Below are 23197 nucleotides of genomic sequence, written 5' to 3' on the forward strand. Positions count from 1 at the left end.
GTCTAGACCTTCTATAACCTCTTCCTAATCCTCCATTACTTGAACTTTGGCCCTGCTTACTAACCCATACTACTCTTTGGGGGATTCTAATGAGCTATGTGGTCTGTTTGCATTTTTTAAAGAAAAAAATAATTTACTTTAAAATTTTTAAGGCCTTGACAATTACACACACACACACACACACACACACAATGCATCCTGGTTATTCTCTCCTCTTTCTCATCTTCCCATTCCTATTAAGTCTTACTTCCTCCTGTTCCTTTCCCATATTAACGACATGGTTTTGTTATGTTTAGTTTACCCAGGACCATATAGGCAACCATTACATTGGGACTATCTATCAGATCCTGGTGAGGTTACCAGTGAGTGTACTTTTGCAGCAGTGACAGAATTGTGTATTAGTAGAAAATGGCTCAGTAGTGAGTACAGCCCCCTGACCTCTTCTCCACTGGCTGCTAAAGGGCCCTTTTAAGTGCAGACCCAGTACAGACACCTGTAGATGATGAGGGTTCATGATTACAATGACTGTGTCTTATCCAGAAGACGGCACGTCCCAGCCCTTCTCCCTATCTGCAGGCTCACACTTTTCTCTTTGCCCCTCTTCAATAGCTCTATTCCCTGAGCCTGGAGGGACGGTATATCTTCTCCAGGGATGAGCACTCCAGTCACTCTCAGCACTATAAGAAAGGATTTGAAGACCTTGTTCTAGCAAAGAGGGACTTTAGTGGTGGGCATTCTGAGTGGCATGCCAACACCAGGAAGATGAGGACTTCTTATCTTTTTTGTTTTATTTTGCACACAGGGTATCTCTATGTAACTCTGGCTGCCTGAACTCTGTAGACTAGGCTGGCCTCGAGCTCACAGAGATCTGCCTACCTGAGATTAAAGGTGTGTCCCCAAACCTTTTAAATTCTAAAAGGCCCAAGTCTTTTGTTATTGATGTTACTCTGTGTTGAGATTTACATCTGTAAAGGAGATCTCTTCTTCCTTTCACTCCAAGGTGGGACTACACAGATGTGCCTATTTTAAGGATGCAAACAACTGTTAATTTACCTCAAATAACTTTTCAAACACAGCCAACTAGGATGAGTGGTCTAAAGAATGTTGAGGACATTCAAATATACATGCTATACACCATCAAAGAGTTAAAAAGTCCCAAGAACAATAAATCTATTTAGTATTTATCATTTATAAAAAACAACATCGGGCTGGAAAGATGGCTCAGAGGTTAAGAGCACTGACTGCTCTTCCAGAGGTCTTGAGTTCAATTCCCAGCAACCACATGGTGGCTCACAACCATCTACAATTCAATCTGGTGTCTATGTAATAAATAAATAAATCTTTAAAAAAAAACCAAAAACCAACATCAAATTCCTCAATTCTGGGCCGGGCGGTGGTGGCGCTCGCCTTTAATCCCAGCACTCGGGAGGCAGAGGCAGGCGGATCTCTGTGAGTTCGAGGCCGGGCTGGACCGATAGCCTCCAAAAAAACAATACAGAGAAACCCTGTCTCATAAAACCAAAAAAAAAAAAAAAATCCTCAATTCTGATAAAATGAATTACTGAAGAGAACACCCCACATAAATAACACTGCTTGTTTTATGCAAGGCCATTTTATGGTGCCATCTTGACCCATCTGGCCTGAACAAAATTGCATCTATAACTCACTGTCCTCTCTCCTACATGCTTTGTTTTAGCCAAAGTAACACTTTTTCCTTTCCATGTGTAATTCACTTACTAATAGTGGTAATACAGCTGCCCGATCTTGGAAGCGATTTCCCCTATTTGCCACCGCTTCAAGCCATACCGATTATCCAAGACTTGTCTGTTTAAATAGGAGACAAAAAAATAGAAATAACAAAACATAAATTTAAAAAATAATCAGTTCTGCAAATTCAAAGATATCATCTAATTAGCATAGTTTATGAATTATGAGATTTCAACATAACCATTCAACATAACATTTAAAAATGTTTCTCTATTGATTGACTGACTGGGTTACATCTGTGTGTGTACACGTGCATACAATCTGTGCACACATATGTGTGCCTGAACATGTGATTGTGTGAGTGCAGGTGTGTGTGGCAGTCAGGTGACAGCCCTCGGTGTCAGTCCTTGCTTCTTGTCTTCTCGGTCACCACTGTGCATGCAGACCAGCCAGGAATTCTTCTGACTTTGCTCCCCACCTCACCACTTAATGCTTCCACTGCAGTCTCAGTAGGTAACTAGGTAAGACTTTTCCTACTGAGTCGTCTCTCCAGCCACAGCTGTTTTCGGGGGGTAGAGAATTTCACATAGCCAAGATGTGTCTTGAAAAACTGTGTAGTGAGGATGATCATAAACTCTTGATCCTATTTCCATCTCCTAAGTGCTAGAATTACAGGTGTGCACCATTGCACCCAGCTAAAAAATATTTATTAAATGTCTACTAAAGTCAGGCATGGTGGCACACACCTTTAATCCTAGCACTTGGGAGGCAGAGGCAGGCGGATCTCTGTGAGGCCAGCCTGATCTACAGCATCAGTTCCAGGACAGCCAGGGCTACACAGAGAAACCCTGTCTTGGGAAAAGAAGATGTGTCTTGAAAGCCTGCTGCAATGGCTCACGCTTGTAATCCCACCACTCAGCAGGCTAAGGCAAGCGCCAACTGTGAGATGGCTGAGGCAAGAGGAATGATAGGAGTTTCAGGCCAGCCCCGACTTCTCTAGTGAGTTCTAGGCCAGCCTGGATATATATATATATATATAGAGAGAGAGAGTTTTCTATACTCCCACTGGGTCTGGGGGAGCACACTTTTAATATCAGCCCTTAGGAGACAGAGACAGACAGATCTCAGTGAGCTTGAGACTAGCCTGGTCTACAGAGATCTAGGTCAGCCAGGGCTACATAGTGAGACCCTATTTCAAAAAAAGAAAAGATGCAACACTTCCTCCACTCACATTTCAGAATGTGTTTTAGAATGAAACCCCAGATTATCTTCCCAGGTGCAAGTAGGGGTAGACCCTTCCATACAACACATTCATTAACAATCAGAGAACACATTAAAAATCTGAAACAGAAAAAACAAAAACAAAACAAAACTGTTTTCAATGCTCAGTGGTGGTGCACGCCTTTAATCCCAGCACTTGGGAGGCAGTGGCAGGTGGATCTCTGTGAGTTTGAGGCCTGCCTGGTCTACAGATCAAGTTCCAAGACAGCTAGAGCTACACAGAGAAACCTAGTCCCAAAAAACCAACCAACCAACCAACCAACCAACCAACAAGCAAGCAAGCAAACAAATAAATAACCACTAGATTTATACTTGGTCAGAACTGCAGCTAACATACAGTTACACAAGGCTCCTTTTTGCCCTTTAGCTATGAAACGCTTTACCGATGCTGCTGCTGGAACTTCCATAGTTTGGTGTAAACATCAAAAGTTCTTCCAAAGTATGACTGCCACTGCTTCTGTCCATACTGCGGCAAATCTCTGTAAAAATAAAGTGTGTTCATTTTAAATTTTTGGAAATTATCTCTTGTGATGTTATCAACTGTACCAATTAAATTACGTACATCCTGATTTTCTCTGTTAAACCAAGTACCAATTTTTGAAGCAAAAATAATTCTAGGGACCAGAACACTTGTTTTCCTAGTCTTGTACTAAATTATTCATCCTAGTGTCCTCTGCACACACCTCTCCCATGAGGACACAATCATGTCTTCACCGGTAAGTGATATACTTACTCGGGTACTGCTGATTGCCAATGTTTATCTTTAGCTAAGACAGCAGCAATCTAGAAACACTAGTTTAGAAAATACAGCCTAAACTAGAAGTGGGTGTGTAGTTGGTGCTATTCTATCTCCTTAGAAGAGAAACACATGTCCTTAAGCCTGCTGACCTATGGTATCTGCTTTAGAGAAAAAAAAATACTCCCTACTGTTTGAACATTGGGCCTAACCATACTATCTTGTTTAGGGCAAAGAATATAATTCTAAGCTATTCTAATCTTACTTCACCATCTGATCTGAAACTCACTACCCAATAGTGTACAATACAGAGAAGAGATATTTAATGGTTCCAGAGAGCCACAGACAGCTCTGGTAACAGGGCAGTTAGAAATAAATGCCCACTGTAGTAAGGCATGTAAATGTGGGATCATTTGTTATGGCAGCAGTATGCAAGAAAGGGTAGTATAAAAACTGGTACTGAGCAGGTTGCTGAGACCCTGGCATTGGGCTGAGGAACAGCTAACTATTTCCACTGGCTGGAAATGAGGCCATTGGTGGGATGGCAAAACTCTGCCTATTGTAATCTGCAATGCAGGCAATGTGACAAATGAACTTGAGGATCTACAAAAATAAAAGGCAAAAATAGAACATTACTAGCTAGTCTTGGGTTGTATAATCAGATGTACTGTAATAAAATACTCTAAGAAAAAGGTAAATTCTGCCTAAGGGGGAGGGAGGAAAAAGAATAAAAGTAAAGGTCTTTAAATACTTGAAAAAAGAGAAAATCTACAAATTCAAGGGATTTCAGTATTGAAAAACACAATTTCAAATACTTAGCTATAAGAAACAAACTGAGTTCGGCATGGTGCTACATGCCTGTCATCCCAGCATACAAAAGGCATCATGAGTTTGAGACCATACTAAGCTACACAAAGGGAGACTTGCTTATATACATAATAAACAAACAACAACACCCCCTACATGCACACACATACACACACAAAGAAACTCATCCAGAAGTGTTTCTGAAGACTCATCCTAAGAAAAAGTATAAGGTAAGAAAACAACAACAATCTCACAGACTAAACATATAATAATCTCAGGTCAGATTATTGTAATATTTGTTTTGTTGTGTAGCAAGAATAATAAAAACCAAGAAACAGTTACTGGGGTGAAAGCTGAAGATCAGAGATGTAAAGTGGCTAGGCACTAAAGAGTTCTCACCTCCACCAATGCTCAGACCAAAGGGGTGATCAATTAAACCTCACACTGCTCCCAACTGCAGCATTTCTTAGACTCACCGAGCTCCTGTCTCCTCCCACCTTACATTCCTCTCTAGTGCTAGGATTGAAGGTGTGGGATCCCAAGTGCTGAGATCATTTTCCTGTGAGCTCTGTTTCTCTTCTAGACTGGATCAATTTTGTGTAGCTCAGGATGATCTTAACTATGAGATCTTTCTGCCTGAGTGCTGGTATTAAAGATGTGTGCTGCCACTGCCTGGCCTCTATAGTTTGCTAGTGTGGCTAGCTTTGCACTCGATCTTCAGCCAAGCTTTATTTGTTAGATCATAAACAAAATATCATCACATTGTAGCTTCAATACAGAAGCTGTGGGCTGGTGAGATGGCTCAGTGGGTACAGTGCCAGCTGTTTAAGCAGAAAGATGAAAAGAGAGAATTGACTCCTCCTTTCTGACCTACACATGAGCTACATATCAAAGTATCCACATATGTAACAGACATACAGAATGATGATAATGACAATAAAAGTTGTATTTATTTATTTTTTCTTTTCTTTTTAAAATTTCTAGACATGGTTTCTTTGTGTAACAGTCCTGGCTGTTCTGGAACTCGCTCTGTAGACCCACCTGCCTCTGCTTTCTGAGTGCTGGGAATAAAGGTGTCACCATCACTGTCTGGCTGTATTTATATTTTTATTGTTGAAGGGAGCAGGCAAAAGCACCTTGGCCAAAGTGCTGCCATTTTGATTTCATACTCCATTTTACCTAGAGGGTGAAATAAAGTGCAGGTTCCCAAGCTCCAGGGGAGCTGAGAACTTTCCTGTAACTGAACCACCTCTCCTTAAACCTCAGAAATAGTCCTTATTCATCTTTAGTTCTCTAGACACATAATGGCTGTTCCTAATAACAGAGAGAACAGATGAATGTGACTGGTTGTGTTGGTTGACAAAGATGGAACACACACACACACACACACACACACACAGTTCCCAATTCTGACTGGTGAAAACTCTTAACTGTAACTTGGCGACAAATGTGAATTTTTATGCGTACAGTAGAAACAAGGCTCCTGAGTCCTTGTCCTGAAGTCCTGATTGAGTAGTGACAGTTTATGTGGTAAATTAATAAAACCTTTGGAACCATAAGTGTTCCAACATGGGTTAGGTGTACCAGTCGTACAAAACAGGGTTTTAAAGATTCATTCTGCATCCAATGTTGGGGTTATTGGAAGAAATAACAACGGAGATAAAAATGATTGGTTTTCTGCCGGGCGTTGGTGGCGCACGCCTTTAATCCCAGCACTTGGGAGGCAGAGGCAGGTGGATCTCTGTGAGTTCGAGGCCAGCCTGGTCTACAGAGCAAGTTCCAGGACAGCCTCCAAAACAATACAGAGAAACCCTATCTTGAAAAAACCAAAAAAAAAAAAAAAAACCAAAAAAAAAAAAAAACCAAAAAAAAAAAAAAAAAAAGATTGGTTTTCTAGTGTCACTAAGGAAAAATCACCAAACAGGATTTGTCAGTAAATGGTAAACACAAACATTATGTTTAGAACATAATGAACAATGATATATATAAAAAATACTTCATCATTCCAGTCTAAAGAATCAGCTGCTGGGCTATCAAGATGCCTTAGAAAGTAAAGGAAGTAAAGGAGCCTGTTGCCAAGTGTGATCTGCAAGACCCGCATGGTAGAAGACCTCCAACTCCTAAAAGCTGTCCTTTTACCTTCCCATGAATTACATGGCTTGTGAGCACTATCCCTTCCCCTCACCAAATAAACAGAAAAGATTTAAGAGTCAGCTATAAAACTGTCTTTCACAAAGTTAGGCTGATTTATTTCCTATATCCTTTTCCTAATGACACACATATTAGAAGGGCGGTGCACGCCTTTAATCCCAATTCTTGAGAAGTAGAAGCAGGCAGATCTATGTGAACTCTAGGCCAGCCTGATCTACAGAGCAAGTTCTAGGACAGCCAGGGCTACACAGAGAAACCCTGTCTCGGGAAAAAAAGCAAAACAGACAAAAACCAAAAAAACAAAACAAAACAAAAGAACTTTAGATACATTCTTCTAATATTTTGAAGCTGGATTCTGGCTTTTAACTCTGGATGCATCTTCTTGTAATTATTGCTTTCAATAGTGATGGGAATTAATGATTCATGGAGTTAAATTAAATGGCTCTGTGAATTAAGTGACCTTACTTTTCATTTTGCAAAGGCATTGATGTTCCCATCTGGCTGCTCATATTCTTTTTCTCAGGTTGCAGAGGAATGTGCAGGTGTGACACTAATCTCCTTTTAAATTTTCAGTGCCATCAACAGACATCAATAGAAGGCTGGGAAGAAATACCAAATAACTAACCTGATCCTTTTAAGTGGAGCCAGTGTTTTAAGCGGAGCTGTCAAAATTCTGGAAGTTTTTTTCAAGTTTCTATAAATCTACATGTTCACACACTTGAATGAGCTATGTTCACTAATGTCCACCTATACATTACTCCTAATGTCCACCTATACATTACTCCAGCTCTTCTCACTGCCAGTCTTCTGTGGTATGACACTTCCTTAATTCCTGACCACTTATGACTCTTCTGTTTTTTACAATGTCTTTCACTGGCTTCTCTTTTCTTAGTGTGGTCCTCAAATGCTTAAGTGTCTCTATTGTATGTGCTTATACACAAGTGTGTGTATAAGCACAAGTTTATACATACATGAACGCACCCATCCCTCCCCCTTCCCCCCTCCCTCTCTCCGTGTGTGTGTGTGTGTGTGTGTGTGTGTGTGTGTGTGTGTGTGTGTGTGTGTGTACAGTTGTAGTTGCTTGAGAATTGTGGCCAGCATGCTAGAATGCTAGGACTCAAATTCTAGCATAACCCCTCCTAACTCCTACTTCAATATATTCTATCTCTTTCTCCCCCTTTCTTTCCCTCTCTTTCTGTGTGGTGTGTGTGAATGAAATTGCTTAGGAATTGTGAACAGTATGGTATGACTAAAATTCAAACCCCTTCTAACTCCTAATTATTCTCTTTTTTTTACCATATAGGATAACAATCTATAATTTCTTTTATCGCCTTAGTACTAGGTAGTCTATCACTGAGCTATATCCACAGCCCTAAGTTTTCTTACATTAGCAGGAATCATATTGTTTTGTTCTTGAAGCAGAGTTGGAGCTTTAAGAAGATATTTTAAGTGAGGCAGTGGTGGTGCACACCTTTAAATCCAGCACTTGAGAAGCAGAGTTAGGGGGATCTCTGAGTTGTAGCTAGCCTGTTCTATAGAGTTCCAGAACAGCTAGATATGCAGAGAAACCCTGTCTAGAAAACAAGAAAACCAAAAACAACAACAAAAAAGATATTTAATACAGACTTAAATAAGAGGCAGAGACACATGGGCACCCTCCCCCAAGATCACAGATAGAGATTTTCTGAAGAAAGAGTCTCACACATTATTAGCAAAGTTCCTTTCTAAGAACAAATCTGTCCTCTTCCAGGGTTAGGGTGCTGCAGATCTCACACAAAACCATGCCAAAGGCCAAGGAATATGCTGGCTTCTCTGAATCAGGCTCTGGTCAACAAGCAACCAGTCCATGCACAAATCTGTATTTATGCAGAAAGTGTTGTAAAGTAGACATCATATGTGTTACAATCCATGCTCCTATGTGCTTATTAGACAAAAGGGCACTTGAGATTGAGAAAGCAAACTGAGCATTTCCTTTAGTGCTAGCACTAAAATATTTTAAAATTGCCTTTATTCATTGGAATAGGTGTGTGTGACACAACGTATATATGGAGGTCAGAGGACAACTTCCAGGGCTTGGTTCTTGCATTCTACCATGTGGTGTGGTTCACAGGCACTGAAGTCAGATCAACAGGCTCTAACAATTACCCAGAAGACACACCCTTGAGTGTCAGTAAAGCGATTTCCAGAGAGGTCTGACTGAGGACGGAAAGTCCCTCGGAGGGTGGTGCTGCTCCAGGGTAAATATGGGGGAAAAGGCAGGAGCACTAGCATTCTTCACTGTTCTCTGACATCCTCCTCCATCATAATGGGCTTTACCTTCACACGGTGAGCAAAATGAACCCCTCTTTCCTGAAGTTGCTTTTGTAAGGTTTTTGTCTGGGCAACAAGAGAAAATTAAACACTACAGAGTGTTAAATTTTCACAGGTGTAAAAGGTTGAGTGTTTCTGGCAGGGGAAGATACCTTAATGTACCCGATGAACAAGCCAAGTTATTTTGTTTTGAATAAAAAGAGAGGGGGAAAAGCTCCCTGCTTATCTTTATGTCCTGTCCTGTGTTTAGTGTGACACCCAGAATGGCAGTGCTGACACATAAAAGGCACTTAGTACATCATCCATTCCTACTGATGCTGAGTAACTGAATAATTTGAATTCAGACATGTTAAGTCAAACAGAGCAATGCAATGACATCTGAGAGCCAGCTGCAGGAGGCTTCAGGGCATCAAATCTAGACACAGGCCTACTAATAACTTTATTTCCAGTGCTGTCATGCTCCTGGCAAAAGAGGGTGGCCAACTTTGTGATATGCTCTTACTATCACTATGCTGCCCAGGCTGGTCTGGAATTCCTGGGTTCAAGACACCCTCCTGACTCAGTCTCTGGGGTAACAGGATGACAGATATATGTTGCCAACAGCTAGCTTGGTTTGTATCTTTAAACCTCATGATGCCTCTTCCTAAGATTTTAGGGCTCATTTCTGGCAACTGGCCAACTCTATCTTATGGTAGAATCTAAAAAACTCCCTGATGCTGGTTCTTTTTTGTTTGTTTGCTTGTTTTTTGAGACAGGGTTTCTCTGTATTGTTTTGGAGCCTGTCATGGAACTCGCTCTGTAGATCAGGTTGGCCTCCAACTCACAGAGATCCGCCTGCCTCTGCCTCCCGAGTGCTGGGATTAAAGGTGTGCGCCACCACTGCCCAGCTTTGATGCTGGTTCTTTCGAGGAGGAAGAGACCAGAGGGTTGTATTTTTGGAGTTAAGAACTAACTGATTTTTGAGACTCTTGATCTTACCTTGGTGGAGAGCTTCAGTGTCTGCACCAGCATCTCCCACCATGACAAATCCAGGCAGAGCTGGGTGTTATCTGAGACCAGGACAAGCACCACAGGCCGCTCAGACAGCGTCTTCACAGGCCTTACATTTTCTCTTCCTGGAGGAGTCTTTTTCTTTTTTCTTATAAAGATTTGTTATTTTTATTTCCTGTGTATGAGTTTTTTGCCTAATATATATAATTATACCACATAAACACAGTGCCCAGAGCATAGAAGAGAGCACAGAATCCCCTGGAACTCGAATTATAGGGGAGTTGTGTGCAGACATGTGGGTGCTTGGCAACCAAACCTGGGTCCTCTGTAAGAGCAACAAATGCTCTTAATCACCGAGCCTCTCTAGCTTCCCACCATGGAAGCCCAGGGAGCAAACCCAGAATATAAGACTTGGCAGGAAGTACTTCTACCTGCTCAGTCACCCCACACATCCTCCTGAAAGATCTCTAAAAAAAACTACACTGGTCATGGTGCAAAATGACTTCAATCCCAGATCTCAGAAGGCAGAGGCAAGCATTTCTGGTTATGTCTCAGGACAGCCAGAACTACATAGAGACCTTATCTCAAAACAAAACAACAGCAAAACTAAACCAAACCAAAAAAAAACAAACAAAAAGCAAAAAACAAACAACAACAAAAAACAAACAAACAAAACCATACCTCAGGAAAATCAAACAAAAAGCAACTACAGCTACATTAACCCAAACTCATCCCTGATCTAGCTTCCAGCAACAACTTAATGGGAACAATAGCAAGGTCCTGCTCTGCACTCATTCAAAATGTTAAGATCTGAGAAGAGTTTTCTTATGAGACCTGTAAGAACGCACCAGTCTGCTCTAGGTTTACTATGGCATTATGACATTTAAACGGCTAGACTTTGCAGAAGCTTTGCATCTACTCAGAACTTTCCCAAAACTGACTGAACAACTAGACAACAAATCTAAAAACCCACAGAAAACATTTTTCATCAATAGTAACTTTGAGGCCCTAAACCAATATGATTTGTTTCCTGAGATCCGGGCACACAGAGAAACGCCAGGGCCCTCATATAACAATGGCTGTGTGAGGACACAGGAGACAGCACGGTACTCAGAGGAAAACAAACCTGCCAAAATCCTAAACTGGATTTGCAGTCTTTAGAACTGGGAGAAAAATAAATGTCTACTGCTTAAGTACCCAGCTTATGATACCTTGTCATGGCAGCCCTCAAAAAAGAATATGATAATTGATAGTACCAACAATCACCAAAATGCAGTTGGTTGGTTACAAACTGCCAACAGCATATGCGGTTTATGCTGCCAGCATCTATACAGGGAGTGAGAAAATAAAAGGAGACAAGTAATGGACTAGCAAAGAAGAGGATCCAGAATAGCTACGTGGGCCACCAAGACATGGAAACCAAAACTGGGCAGAATTTGGCCCGAGCCATGAGCACAAGTCACAGAGAGCGACTGAGCACTAGGAATGAGAATTTCTAGAATTTCAATTCTAATCTGAATTGAGCCTCAAGTCAGCATAAAACAGTCACAGAATCCAAGGACTTGATATGAAAAGGAACGTAAATGTCTTGGTGAGTCTTTCACAGACCACATGAGGAACTAGAACTATTGACATATTGAATCAAATAGCACATACTAGTAATCTTTCTTTTTTTACTTTAAAAAGGTAGCCAGAAAATATGATTACATTTGTAACTCACATCAAATCTTTCTGTTTATTATTATTGTTTCTTCTTCTGATCTTACTGTGTAGCCCTGGCTGGCCTAGAATTTGTAGCAATCCTCCCACCTCTGGCTCCCAGATGCTGGGATTACAACTGTACCAGCTCACATTAAATTTCTTAACTGCTGAGCCGTCTCTCCAGCCCCTCACATTAAAATTTTAAGTCAAGGTTTTTCTAGACCATAAACCCAAGACACCAAATGTCTTGGTGGCTGCTTATGCCAAATGCACACTTGACCCTCGAGTGGTAAGCCCCATGAAATGACAGCATGCAGCACAGCTTGAACAGATGGCATCATTTCTGAACTAACATTATTAATTTGCTGAACTGGCCTCTGGGAGAATATTAAGGAAGAAGAAAGGAAGAAGAGGATGGGAGAAAGAGGAAGGGGAAGGGGAAGGGAGGAGATAATGGAACACACTTCATTTCTCCATTTCCTTGTTTTTTTAGGAACAAGGACATCACAAAGACAAGCCTCTAACAAAGTACTAAAGGTAATTCCTTCCTTTGTAAGCATGAGGAGCACATCTATCTACTTCTGTACTTATTTTCACCCAAGACCGTTACACTTCACTTTGTTGCTTATGTACAACTCCACCCTGCTCCTTCAAGGGTTTTTCAGCTCTGCGTACCTACACCTCTAGAGTGAAACAATTAGGGACTTAAAGCTTCCACTCTTCCAAGTTACCACTAATCACTGGGAGACACAGCTGTGTGTCTCAAACCTAGGTCTGGAATTGCTGCCTGGAATAATCCCACCAAGATTTCCATTCTGCTTCCACGGTTTTAGTCACCATGGAAACCAGAATCCAGCAATGCACTTGAACTTTTTGTTTTGTTTTGTTTTTTTGTTTTTTCGAGACAGGGTTTCTCTGTGGTTTTGGAGGCTGTCCTAGAACTAGCTCTTGTAGACCAGGCTGGTCTCAAACTCACAGAGATCCACCTGCCTCTGCCTCCCGAGTGCTGGGATTAAAGGCGTGCGCCACCAACGCCCGGCGCACTTGAGCTTTTTAAAAACACTATTCTTATTTCATGACTACTGTAACTAAATGCAAGCACCACCATAAGCAAATCACCATTCATTTTGCCCATTTTTTTATTCACTAGCGTTTTGTTTTGTTTTTTTAACACAGTGAATGGAAAGCAGAGCTAAGTACTATGCATATATTCCAAACAGGAAGCTTCTATTAGGACAAAAATTTCGTTAATGTAATTACAGCTGGAGAAACAAAAAGTTCTAGTAAGTCAAATGAACATTACACACAAGATGGAAAGACACAAAAACTTGAGGTAAAAGACCTACCATGTATGCCCCAAATGAAACACAGAAAACCTTGAAGCCTTTCATGCAGTGATAGATGCCTCTAGACTCTGCTTCTAAAGGGTTAAAAACCCCATAACATATCTTTATTATGATTCAGGTCACATGAATATGTTGCTTTTTCTTTTTTTTTCTTTCTTTTTTAACAAAAGAAAACAAAACAAAACAGACTTGGGCTAGAAAGATGCTCAGCCAGAAGACAGAGGCAGGTGGATCTCAGTGAGTTCAAGGATAGCCTGTTCTTCCAGGATAGCCAGAGCTGTTACGCAGAGAAACCCTGTCTTGAAAAACAAACAAAATAACAAAAAAAGAAAAGAAAAAAATAAAGATGCTCAACATTTAAGAGGACCTGAACTCAATTCCTAGCCTAGTGTAGCCTAGCCTTAACTCCAGTTTCAGGGAAATCCAATGCCTCTGACCTCCTAGGACACCTCCATTCATGAACACAAACACACACACATATACAAGTAAAAAAAATATTAAAACCTTTTAAATTTGAATCTAAAACACTGCAGCATTAGTTAAGGTTCAGTGGCACAGCAAGTGACCACTCTGTGTGGAGGCACAGCAAGTGACCACTCTGTGTGGAGACCCAGCAAGCCTGGACTGCATTCCCAGCACTGTGCCATCTTCACACTCCTCCAAAAGAAACATGGAAAGCTCCCTTCACAAACTAAAGAAAGAGAAAACACAAAGGAATCCTAGCAAAAAGATGAACAATAAGAGTGGAAGAAATGTCCAGGGGAAGGGTTAGTGTTAACAGTTGACACCACTGTACCTGGATGTCACTTAACTCTTCCCCAAGTTGAGTGCTAGCTCAGACTATGAATGTATTTTATGTGCTCTATAAGCACTGTGACTCTGTTTTCCATTTAAACCAATACAAATAAGAAGGAAGGATACAATAAAAAAGGAAACTTCCTCAAGACAGCAACATGTCTCTTGGATAAAACTGCTTGCTACACAAAGCTGGTGATCTGAGTCTGATCCCCCAAACCCACATGAAGTTGGTAGAAGGCAATCAATGAAAACCAGCTTCCTCTGTTACTTCTGAAGAAAGCAAATGAATGATCAAAACCAAACCAAAACTATCAACACTTGAAAGATGAAAGCTTTTTAGTTTAGTAATTCAAAGACAAAGAAAACAGTGCTGAGAAGGTAACATTCCTCTATCCTGCCATCCTGTGTGAACCCCAAGGTTCACACACACACACACACACACACACACAGAGAGAGAGAGAGAGAGAGAGAGAGAGAGAGAGAGAGAGAGAGAGAGAGAGAGAGAGAGAGAGAGAGAGAGAGAGAGAGAGAGAGAGAGAGAGAGAGAGAGAGAGAGAGCCCTTTCTAAGAATTTTCCAACTAAGTTTCAGTACTGGACAATAAACAGCTACGTTTTAACAAATACAACAAGTGCACACACACACACACAAGACTTTATGTAATTCAAAAATTAACTTTTTTGTAATGGAGTCTTAATTGTCACCCAAGCTAGTTTAGACACTTGGGCTCAGCAGACTACCCTGTCTCAATCTTCTGAGCAGTCAGATTATAGGCACTTTGCTGGTTCCATTTCTGTGGCTGCCAAGAAACACCATGATCTAGAGCAACCTGGGGAGGAAAGGGTTTATTTGGCATGTGTTTCCCAATCACAGTCAGAGCAGAAACTCAAGGATGAAATCTGGAAGCAGGAACTAAAGTAGCAGCCATGGAGAAGAGCTGCGTACTTACGGCTTGCCTCTCACAGTTTACATAGTTCTTTCTCACAAAGCTCTGGCCCACCTGCCCAGGGTGCACAGCCTTTTGTGTATCGGGCTCTCCCACACTATTCATTTCTTAATAAATTGCTCAGCAGATTTGCCTGCAACAAATCCAAAGGAAGCATTTTTTTCTATTGAAATTCCCTCTTCACATATAACCCTAGCTTTTACCAAGTTGGCAAGAAACTACCACAGGTATACACCACCATGCATGTCTCAGAAATTCATTTAACACAACATTCTCATTTCAAAATAAAATAAACCAAAACATCATGTGGGACCTGAAGACATGGCTCAGCTGGAAGATAGCATTTGCTGCTGTTGTGAAGAACTCAGGTTCAGTCCCAAGCACCCACATGGTGGTGCACAGCTTCCTGTTAACTCCAGTTCCAGACCTGGCATCGTCTCTGCTGGCACTGCACACACAGTACACACACAGATATATAAACAAAACATTCACAGATTAAAAAAAAAAACTCATATGGGCTAGAGCGATGGTTCAGAACAGGTACTAGTCTCAAAGAGGACTTGTGTTGTGGGAACTCATTCAGCCAAGTCTTTGAGGTACCAGTCTTTGAGATACCCAAGCCACACAAAGACACAACTAAGAAAGAAAACTATAGACCAGTTTCCCTCATGAACATCGATGCAAAAATACTCAATAAAATACTAGCAAACCGGATTCAAGAACACATCAGAAAAATCATCCACCATGATCAGGTAAAGTAGGCTTCATCCCAGGAATGCAGGGATGGTTCAACATTAGAAAATCTATCAATGTAATCCACCATATAAACAAACTGCAAAGGAAAAACCACATGATCATCTCACTAGATGCTGAAAAAGCCTTTGACAAAATCCAGCACCCCTTCATGATAAAGGTCCTAGAGAGATCAGGGATAACAGGAACATACCTGAATATAATAAAAGCAATATACAGTAAACCAACAGCTAACATCAAACTAAATGTAGAGAAACTCAACGCGATTCCTCTAAAATCAGGAATAAGACAAGGCTGTCCACTCTCTCCATATCTCTTCAATATTGTACTTGAAGTCCTAGCAACAGCAATAAGACAACAAAAGGAGATAAAGGGGATACAAATAGGAAAAGAAGTCAAACTTTTGCCGGGCGTTGGTGGCGCACGCCTTTAATCCCAGCACTCGGGAGGCAGAGGCAGGCGGATCTCTGTGAGTTCGAGGCCATCCTGGTCTACAAGAGCTAGTTCCAGGACAGCCTCCAAAAGCCTCGGAGAAACCCTGCCTCGAAAATCAAAAAAAAAAAAAAGTCAAACTTTCACTATTTGCAGATGATATGATAGTTTACATAAGTGACCCGAAAAACTCCACAAGGGAACTCCCAGAGCTGATAAACACCTTCAGCAAAGTGGCAGGATACAAGGTAAACTAAAAAAAAAAATCAGTGGGCCTATTATACACAGACAATGAAGTGACTGAGAAAGAAATCAGAGAAACCTCACCCTTTACAATAGCCATAAACAGCATCAAATATCTGGGGATAATGTTAACCAAGGAAGTGAAAGACCTGTATATCAAGAACTTTGAGTCTTTAAAGAAAGAAATCAAAGAGGATACCAGAAAATGGAAAGATGTCCCATGCTCTTGGATTGGTAGGATCAACATAATAAAAATGTCAATCTTGCCAAAAGCAGTCTACAGATTCAATGCAATCCCTATCAAAATCCTGGCACAATTCTTCACAGACCTTGAAAGAACATTAATCAACTTTATATGGAAAAACAAAAGGCCCATAGCCAAAACAACCCTATACAATAAAGGAACTTCAGGAGGCATCACCATACTTGACTTCAAGCTCTATTATAGAGCTATAGTCCTGAAAACAGCTTGGTATTGGCACAAAAATAGGCAGGTAGACCAATGGAACCAATTGAAAACCCTGACTTTAACCCACACACCTATGAACACTTGATTTTTGACAAAGTAGCTAAAACTATACAATGGAAAAAAGAAAGCATCTTCAACAAATGGTGCTGGCATAACTGGGTACTGGTATGCAGAAGACTACAGATAGATCCATGTTTATCGCCTTGTACAAAACTTAAGTCCAAATGGATCAAAGATCTCAACATAAATCCAGCCACACTGAAACTTTTAGAAGAGAAAGTGGGAGATACTCTTCAATGAGTTGGTACAGGAGACCACTTCCTGAACATAACACCAGTGGCACAGACACTGAGATCGACAATCAACAAATGGGACCTCATGAAACTAAAAAGCTTCTGTAAGGCAAAGGACATAGTCAACAAGACAGAAAGGCAGTCCACAGAATGGGAAAAGATATTCACTGACCCCACATCTGACAGAGGGCTAATCTCCAAAATTTACAAATAACTCAAGAAGCAAGTCTCCAAAACACCAAAGGATCCTATTAAAAAGTGGGGTAAAGAACTAAACAGAGAATTCTCAATAGAGGAGGCTAAAATGGCCAAGAGACACTTAAGAAAGTGCTCAACATCCTTAGCCATCAGGGAAATGCAAATCAAAACAACTTTGAGATACCATCTTACTCCTGTCAGAATGGCTAAAATCAAAAACACCGAAGACAATTTATGCTGGAGAGGATGTGGAGAGAGAGGAACACTCCTCCACTGCTGGTGGGAGTGCCAACTCATACAGCCACTCTGGAAAGCAGTATGGAGATTCCTCAGGAAAATGGGAATCAATCTACCACAAGACCCAGCAATTCCACTCTTAGGCATATATCCAAAGGAGGCAAATTCATACAACAAGGGCATCTGCTCCACTATGTTCATAGCAGCATTATTTGTAATAGCCAGAACCTGGAAGCAACCTAGATGCCCCTCAACTGAACAGTGGATAGAGAAAATGTGGTACATTTACACAATGGAGTATTACTCAGCAGAAAAAACAATGGAATCTTGAAATTCGCAGGTAAATTGGATAGCACTGGAAGAAACCATCCTGAGTGAGGTAACCCAGTCACAAAAAGACAAACATGGTATGTACTCACTCATATATGGATTTTAGACATGGATCAGGAGAGTGCCAGTCTGCATTTCCACTGACAGAGAGTCTGGGAAACAGGAAAGAACCTAAAAGATATGCATGGTACCCAGGAGAAGAGAAATGAGGCAAGATCCTCTAAACAGATGGGGAACACGGCGAGAGGTGGGGGGGAGGGGGACCTGGGAAATAGAGAGGGGGAGAAGTGGAAGAGAGAGTATGATGTGGAGGAACAGGAAGGTAGACTGGGGGGGGTAGGATAGGGGGAAGAGGGAATCATAGGTTAGAAGACAGATCAGGCACCATTGTGACCTCTAGTGATCTAAACGGATGACACCAATTGGCAAGCTAAGCAATAGTGTAGAGACCACCTCGAATGCCCAATCCTGATAGTGAACTTGATGTCTATAAGCATCCTGGAGCCTTCATCCAGTGACTGATGGAAGCAGAGGCAAACACCCACAGTTAAATACTGAACAGAACCCAAGGAACCCAGCGGCAGAGAGAGAGGAGCAAAGAGCAAATTGGCAAAGAATAGGCTGGCAAAACCAGCAGAGACAGCTGATCTGAACAGGGGAGAGCTCTTGGACCCCAGACCGACAGCTGGGAGGCCAGCATGGAACCGATCCAGACCCCCTGAATGTGAGAGTCAATGAGGAGGCCTGGGCTACCTATGGGGTCCTGAGCAGTGGATCAGTGTTTATCCCTTGAATACTAACAGACGTCATGTGTCCATAACACAAAGAGGGTTGCTCTCTCTGCCTGGACTCTTAGGGGAGTGCCTGGACCCTACCCTGAGTGAAATGAAAGACTCTAGATATCCCCTATGCGGAAGGAATTGGCAATAGGGTGGGAGGATGGGGGGGATGGGGGGGTGCGGGAGGAGGGGAGGGAGGGGGAACTGGGATTGACATGTAAAACAAGCTATTTAAAATAAAAATAAAAAATAAATAAAAGAAAAAAGTTTTATATCTAATGTATCTTCTATTGTAACTAAGGAAAACAACTATAACTATCTGTCTTCAACTCCATCAAAGACCCCAGAAGGATATAATATAAACTCTAGAATTGACAGAGACAGCTTGCTGTCTGGACAGTCACCCAAAGTTTCTTTGTAATGTTGGGGTATCTATCTTCAGCCTATAGGCCCACAGTATCTGGCAAACCTCAATGAAGCAGGAAATTTGAAGATTTCTTCTGCCTTGTATTGGCAAAGTTCATCAGTTGCTTTCTTTTCTGTAGCAGGAACCCTGAAGAACCATTTCGTTTAGCAGGCATTTTTCTGTGGGTACTGTATGTCCAGTTTACATAGCATACAGTCAGTCAAGCAAAAACAGTTTCTTGTCCAAATGGCTATCCCTGACATATTAAAGACAGGCTCCACAATGAGTTTCTTCAATGCCCATCAGACATGGGTTCAATTCATGGCTTTCGTACCAGGTGGCTCACAAGTGTGACTTCACCTACTAGGGATCCAGCTTCTTCTGGACTCCAAGAGCAGCTGGACTCAAAACTGCATGTGCGTGTGCATTCAGAATTTAAAAGAAATGTTATTTTTCTAATCTTAAAACAACAAAAAACCTCTGCTTTTGCAATTCTGCTCCCCTCCTTTTTATGGTAATTTAATCACTTAATCAGACCTCATGGACACCTTTTCATTACGATCTATACTACAATCTTTGTGAGCCTGTGTGTGTGTGTGCAGGTCAGTCTTTGGCATTGTTACTCAGGAGCTATCAGTATTATTTTTTGAGATAAAGTCTCTCACTGACCTCAAGTTTCACCAAGTTGTTCAGACTGGATGGCTAAGGAGTCCCAGGGATCCTCCTGTCTGCATCCCCCAGGCAAGGACAACAAGGGTGCATCACAACACTCAGGCTAAGGAGTCCCAGGGATCCTCCTGTCTGCATCCCCCAGGCAAGGATAACAAGGGTGCATCACAACACTCAGGCTAAGGAGTCCCAGGGATCCTCCTGTCTGCATCCCCCAGGCAAGGACAACAAGGGTGCATCACAACACTCAGGGATCCATCTGGATCTTCAGCTTCCAAGGCAAATGCTTTACCATATTAAAATGGAATTTTAATATTCCATGCTAAAGTTTTTAGGGCTGGAGGGATGGCTCAGCAGGGACTGCTCTACTAGAGGACCCATCTTCAGTTGCTAGCTTAGATGGCAGCTTACGGCCATCTGTCCCTTCGGGTTCAGGGCATCTGATGCTGCCTTCTGGTGGCCCTGGACATGCAGGTAGTACACAGACAAACATGAAGGCAAAGTACCCACATACATAAAATAACTAGAATAATAAAAGCACAGTTCTAGACACAGGTATTAACAATAAGCAACTGTTAAATAATGAAACAACTTTCTTTTTTTAATGACTGGGGATGTATATCTCAACAAAAGAATGCTTACCTAGCATGCACCAAACCTGGGTTTGATTCCCAACAATGGGGGAGGGGTCAAGGGTAGACAAGGAAGTTGGTAGAGAATCAAAATACCACTCTCTCTGTGAAACAGAGGCCAGGGCTACCCAGTAAGGTTGCTGCCATGAACCTTGCACAAGACCCAAGCGTCCACAGAAGATCTGGACTTTATTTAAGGCTTAAATTGAAGAGGATCACTCACATAAAACACTAAAGTGAATCTTTGGTGGGTTTTCTTATTCACTGTTCAAGGTAAAATATCCAAGTTTACTCCTATTAGTTTTGTTAAAATTTAAGACATTACTTCATGAAGATACTATCCTGCATTCAAGAAGACTGTCTCAAAACCACACAGTTGTGCTAGAGAGACACATCAGTTGTTAGAGCACTGGCTACTCTTCCAGAGGACCCAGGTTCAAGTTCCAGGACTGTATGGTGGCTTACAATTGTCCATAACTCTAGCTCCAGGAGATCTATCTCCTTCTGTGACCTTTACAGGTACCAGTCACACATCCAAGCATACTTACATACATGCATTCTTACATACATGCATACACATTAAAAAAATATTCTTCTAACAAAAGAGCTCTTTCTTTTTCTTGCCTTTTCGAGACAGGGTTTCTCTGTGGCCTTGGAGGCTGTCCTGGAACCAGCTCTTGTAGACTAGACTGGTCTCGAACTCACAGAGATTCACCTGCCTCTGCCTCCCAAGTGCTGGGATTAAATGCGTGTGCCACCACTGCCTGGCTCAAAAGAATTCTTCTTGAGTAAAACAAATACTTCTTGCCTTTCCTATTCAGACAGATTAGAAGAAAATACCTCCCCTTGGATCAGAAGTTAAGTGCTGCTAAATCACTGTTAAACACTTGTTAGGGCTACAGAGATGGGACAGCTATTAAGAGGACTTACTGTTATTATAGAGGATCTGGGTTTGGCGCACAGCACCCACTTGTAGGCTAACAACTGTAACTCCCAGTTTTGATGCCTTGTTTTCCTCTCCATGGGCACCAGGCTCATACATGGTACATATACGTATATACTACACAGGCAAATTGCTGGCATTCCAGCTGGCTTAAGGAAAAGACTATCAGCCAAACTGTCTGGTGGACTGTCTTCATGCCAACACTCTTTAGACATCTTGTGGAAACTACAATGGGTGATCTCAGTGCTTGCTAACAAAGAACAACTCTGTCCTAGAAGCTAATATTCCAGCTACAAGTGTTTCAAGACAAAACAGTCCTTTTGGCAGGAATATCTGCTTGGTTGGTGCAAGTGTCCTTCCCACCCACACCGCTTTCTGGCTATAGAAGCAGCTGTCTGGCTCACTTTCGAAGCCAGCCGAGACACTGTCTTGTGCTGCCCCGTTGTGTTGCAACAAGAGACCCAACAAAGAAAGGTTTTCTTCTCCTACGTGTCTTTTTCTAGCCTACCCTTGATTTCTATCACTAGTGAAGACTGAGCTGGTAGAACACGTTGACATCAACAGTGGCACCAGCAGGAAGCAATGGGAAGAAAAGGCAGAGTCGCTTCACTGCAAAGGAGACAGCAGTGGTAGGAGACACAGTGCATGGATGATGGGATCACAGCCAAGTGAGCGAAACTCTGAAGGTCAGAAGTAAGAAACTGCAGGCCCTACTTGCTACAAGGGCTTCAGGGGGCTGTCAAACATTAAGGACAAAGGGTCATAGACATCAAAGACTCAAGACATACAACACTAACCAGTGTAGAGGTTTGAGAATCCCAGACACCCTTGCTGCTAAAGGCTGAGGGCTGCAGTACCTGTCTAGAGCTGTAACACTAGGAGGCACTGCTTGCTTGGTGTCTGCTGACCTGATTACCAATGCTAGAAGTTATGTTAGCATCTAAATACTGGAGCTGCTGAGGGATAGAGCACAGAGCTATATAATCACCTAACCCGACTGTCTGAAGCTTCAAGTCCCAAACTTTTCAAGTCTAGAACAATAGGTCCCATGCCTGCCAGAAGAGCCCTCAAGCCTTAGAACTCAAGGGTTGAGGACCGTCAACACCAGGAGAGTCTTCCTGCCTACTCATAATTCCTATCAAGGTAAAGCCAAGGCCCTAGCCAGCTGACTGATAATGATATCTTTCAGATTTATTCTTATTTTTATTTGTGTGTAACTGCTAAAGAGGGCACTGGGTCCTCTGGAGTTAGAGTTATAGGGAGTTGTAAGCTGCCCAACATGTGGGCACAGGGAACTGAACTTAGGGCCTTCAACCCAACACATGGTTTTTCATCAAGAGTAAGCATTGTCAAAGAAAAAAAACTACAGTCACTTCTTTCTGTTTGTTCTTTGTTTTTTTTTTTTTTTTTTTTTTTAAAGGTAGGCTCATATTTTAGGTCAGGCCAACCTGGCCATTTGTACCTCAGACTTAACTGTGATTCTCCTACCTCAGCCTCTGTAGTGCTGGGACTACAAGCACGAGCTTCTTCACCAAGCTGCAATTATTTCTAATATAGCTGTGTGTGTGTGTGTGTGTGTGTGTGTAGTGTTTAATATATGTAAAATATATCACATATCTGATTCTACGAATAACTTTTAGAAACCTATTATCTATCAGTGAGGGAGGAAAGCACAACTAGAGAAAAGTTTAACATATCAAGAATCTACTGACCTTAACCCATTGAACAGCTGCTTGGATTTATCCAAAAGGTAACAGAAATCTGTAACTGTCTTCCTCTCTCCCTGTGGGATGTCATCTTCAGCACCTCCAGTGGACATGGTTTCTTTAAGAGTAAATTCAGTCCTGTAAGAAAACATATGCTCATTTACTCGGCTGATGAACAGAGGAGAGAAGTAGGTCCTAGTAACAGCAACTCATGGCATTTTCCCTCCAAGAAACAAAGAATTCTTTTGATTACTCAAATAATCAAAACATGTAAGGTATGTTAGAAAATAAACGATCTCACACTGGTAATGTTAAGAATTGGTGGAAACACATAC

At 41.7% G+C, this 23197-nt stretch overlaps 1 protein-coding gene across 4 annotated transcripts in view; it reads right to left on the reverse strand.

Moving 5' to 3' along the window:
* Positions 1–23197, reverse strand: part of Scai (suppressor of cancer cell invasion) — a 121856-nt gene that overhangs the window by 46948 nt on the left and 51711 nt on the right. For all 4 annotated transcript variants that reach the window (XR_005873206.1, XM_040735715.1, XM_040735717.1 and 1 more), the window contains 3 exons: positions 22869–23000; positions 3372–3467; positions 1738–1824 (listed from right to left, as the gene is read on the reverse strand). Coding sequence is in view for 3 of the 4 variants with exons in the window: in XM_040735715.1 (XP_040591649.1) it covers positions 1738–1824; positions 3372–3467; positions 22869–23000 (315 nt within the window). In the remaining variant the exon portion in view is untranslated. The remainder of the gene's footprint in view (positions 1–1737; positions 1825–3371; positions 3468–22868; positions 23001–23197) is intronic.

This window comes from Mesocricetus auratus, unplaced genomic scaffold (genome assembly GCF_017639785.1).
Source record: "Mesocricetus auratus isolate SY011 unplaced genomic scaffold, BCM_Maur_2.0 Super-Scaffold_100047, whole genome shotgun sequence".
NCBI classification, from domain to species: domain Eukaryota; kingdom Metazoa; phylum Chordata; class Mammalia; order Rodentia; family Cricetidae; genus Mesocricetus; species Mesocricetus auratus.